The following is a 3,469-nucleotide window of genomic DNA, read 5'->3' on the forward strand; positions in this document are numbered from 1 at the left end:
TTGCTTCATCTACTAAACGATGGAAAATTTTAGAGGATAATGGATGCAAGTTATCCGTTAAAACTTTATCTCAAACTAGATGAGAAAGTTGTGATTCAATTAGCAGAAATTAGTGAAGATCCAAAGATAAAAAGTGAAGCTAATAGCTTAGCAACTTATGAGATTGAAAATTTTGAATTCTTATTAGCTATGAATATTTGGTATGACATACTGTTTTCTGTTAATTCAGTTAGTAAAATCTTACAATCTAAATATATGCATATTGATATTGCCATAGATCAATTAAAAGGTCTTATTGTATATTTAGAAAATTATAGACAAAATAGTTTTATATCTGCTTTGAATTCAGCTAAAGAACTTGCTAATGAAATGAACGTACATCCTATATTTCAAGAAAAACGTAAAATTCATAGAAAAAAACAATTTGATGAAAGTATTGGTAATGAAACAATATTTAACGCTGAAGAATCTTTTCGTATTGAATATTTCTTATACATAGTTGATAAATCGCTTGGCTCAATTGAAAGTAGGTTTGAACAATTTTAAACATATGAATTTTTTTTTGGTTTTTTGTTTGATTTGAAAAAGTTAAAAGCTTTAAATGATATTGAATTGAAAGATTATTGTCTTAATCTCGAAAATGCACTAAAACATGATGAACATTTAGATATTAATGGACTTGATTTGTTTTCAGAATTGAGAGTGCTTAGGAAAATTTTAAAAGTAGAGATTAATAGTCCAATTGAAGTGTTGAACTATATAAAACGTTTAGATTCTTTTCCAAATACTTGTATTGCTTATCGTGTATTATTGACTATACCCGTAACAGTTGCTTCCGCGGAAAGAAGTTTTTCGAAATTAAAATTACTAAAATTTTATTTAAGATCAACCATGTTACAAGATAGATTAAATGGTTTAGCAATATTATCTATCGAAAATAATATGACCATGTTACAAGATAGATTAAATGGTTTAGCAATATTATCTATCGAAAATAATATGTTAGAAAATATTGAATATAAAACTTTAATTAGTAATTTTGCAGCTCAAAAGGTAAGAAGAATGAGATAAAATTTATTATGAATTGTATCAGTTAGGCATCATCTAATATTTCGCCTTGGGCCCCAAAATTCCTAGGTACGGCCCTGGCCGGGCGATAAGCTCCAAATGATCATCTTTTTATTTGTGCTATGCAATTTTCGTTCATCTTTTTGTTGGTCAACAAGTCTTAATTGGCGCCTTTTAGACTATCCGAGAATCTAATTAGGCGGTGCTGAATCAATTATTTACTTTTATGTATAAATTTTTGAATCATTTTTCATTCAAAAATACAAATTACGATCGTTCTATTGATTTTATTTAAGCCTATAGTCTGAACGGAAAGTGATACCCGAACTGTCAGCCCAGCTCATTATCGTCATCTTTAGGTGATATATGTGGAATCTAAGGTAAGGTCATATGTAATATTATATTATTATTTGTAGAAGTGGGTGAACTAATCAAATTTTTATTAATTAAGCCAAACATGAAAGCTCCACTCCAGCTCTTAATTGCTCAAAAAATGAAAAATGAGGGGAAAAAAACGTTTTTCAAAAATAAATTGGGACAACGTTTAGCAGGCAACAGCTAAGCTAAAGCGGCACCGACAGCAATGAATTAGCTAACTTCGAAAAGTACAAACCAACTATGTTGACAGCTACTATACGCGGACTTCTTTTGATGATGACGATGGAACCGAGTCTTGATCCCTAGTGATACCAGGCGACGTGAGATCCCAATCGAGTTCTCTCTCCGATCTTAGGATTCATGTGCATTATTCTTGAAAAGACAAACCACGGAGCTAAAATGCAAATAAATCTGCACGCTTTACGATTACTATCGTGCATCATGCGTAAATTATTAGTAGATGAAAAAAAAGAAGAAAAAGGGTGGTGCTACACCGACCAAAAACTTGAGATCTTACGTGGGACTGGTGAGGTGTCGGCTCCATGTTTAATGATACACTGTTCATGTTATGGGATAGGGAACCAACACATCACCAATCCCATGTAGGATTCCATATTTTTGGGTCCCTAAGTCATTTTTAAATGCTAATAAATCTTCACACTTTACAATTACTACAGTACATCACGCGTAAATTACTAGTAGATGAAAAAAAAAAAATGAAGAAAAGTAACAAATAGTTCACGCAATACTCCCACAAAGAGAGAGATATATCTTAATAAGAACATAGAAATTGCAATTTATCCTTCTAAAAATAATGAGATGAAAAATACCATGCGAATAAATGTAGATCTTCTTAACCAAACTAACCATTAAAGTACGTACTCGCCAAGATCCAAAGAATTGCCTCCCCTACCTCTCACAACAAGAACAATATCTATAGATCCAAATCACAATTTCTCAAATCATACACCAAATATATAACATTCATTTCAAGGGCATTAACAAAAAAAAAAAAAAATAACAGATCTCAATAATAATAACAAATGAACATATCAAACATATCCCCATTCGAACCAAACCCTCATTAATTATCCCCTCTCTTCCCATCATCAAAGTTCTTGGCATAATTGAAGGAATCGTACCTAAACCCCTGCGCCGCTGTCGTTGGCAGCGTCTGAGACCTCACAAGCTTCCTTATCTCAGACCTCACTTTGTAGAACAAATGCTTAAGGCTCCCTCTACTGTGGCAGCCAAGCATTGACACCTCCTCCTCGTTCATCTCAAGATCTTTGGCGAATGTGGGCTTTCTGGAGAGGATCCAGGCCCAGCTTGAGGCCCACCATCTCTTCAACGGGCCGCCGGCGAAGTCTCCGAGAGACGGCATGGACTTGGACTTGCGGAAGGCCCACGCGGTGGATGCGGTTGAGAGGGGCTGGATCCTCACCGAGAAGGAGGAGATCCTCTTCCTTATGCTGGGGTTAGGGTCGGGGTTTGATCGGGAGATGGGGAGGTCATCTTTGTAGGGCATTGTTGGGATGAATTTGCTCTTTTGGATGGTCTCAATGAAGGAGCCCATGAAGAAGAGAGTTTTGAGATTTTGGTTTCTTGATTTTCTTGGTTCTCGGTTTGTTTTTGTTGTTGATATTTTAGGGGGGGGGAAGGGGAGAGGGGGGAGCTGTGTTAAAAATGTCAAGGAGATCGTGGACAGGCTGGTTTCATGCGTGCAGGGGGTGGATTGGGGTCCATTAAGTAAGCGGTGTACAGCGTGTGTGTAGTTTTTAATTTTTATTTTTGAGGGGTTTGTCCTACTAATTTTGGGAAATATTCAATTATACCGTCCACCACATGGGGAAAATTGTCGGCAATTTTCCAATTTCTCATTTGGTGGGATGTTTTGCTCGATACACTTCCTCTCACGGGAGGTGAGAATACGTGGTTGGTTTTTTTTGGAGGACGTGGAATAGTTGGTAAAATGATTATCTTTTTATCGAACTTATCTATCATTTAAATGGTGATAAATGTC

The 3,469-nt window shown here is 35.5% G+C and overlaps 1 protein-coding gene across 1 annotated transcript; it reads right to left on the bottom strand.

Annotated features, from left to right (window-relative positions):
* LOC109843877 lies at positions 2,274 to 3,119 on the bottom strand. The gene has a single exon (XM_020412838.1). The coding sequence runs from the start codon at positions 3,020 to 3,022 to the stop codon at positions 2,531 to 2,533; it is 492 nt and encodes a 163-aa protein (XP_020268427.1). The 5' UTR covers positions 3,023 to 3,119; the 3' UTR covers positions 2,274 to 2,530.

Source organism: Asparagus officinalis, chromosome 5 (assembly GCF_001876935.1).
Source record: "Asparagus officinalis chromosome 5, Aspof.V1, whole genome shotgun sequence".
Classification (NCBI taxonomy): Eukaryota; Viridiplantae; Streptophyta; class Magnoliopsida; order Asparagales; family Asparagaceae; genus Asparagus; species Asparagus officinalis.

Excerpts from the sequence above, each read along its gene's own strand:
- LOC109843877 (XM_020412838.1), bottom strand. The coding sequence starts at position 3,022 with ATGGGCTCCTTCATTGAGACCATCCAAAAGAGCAAATTCATCCCAACA.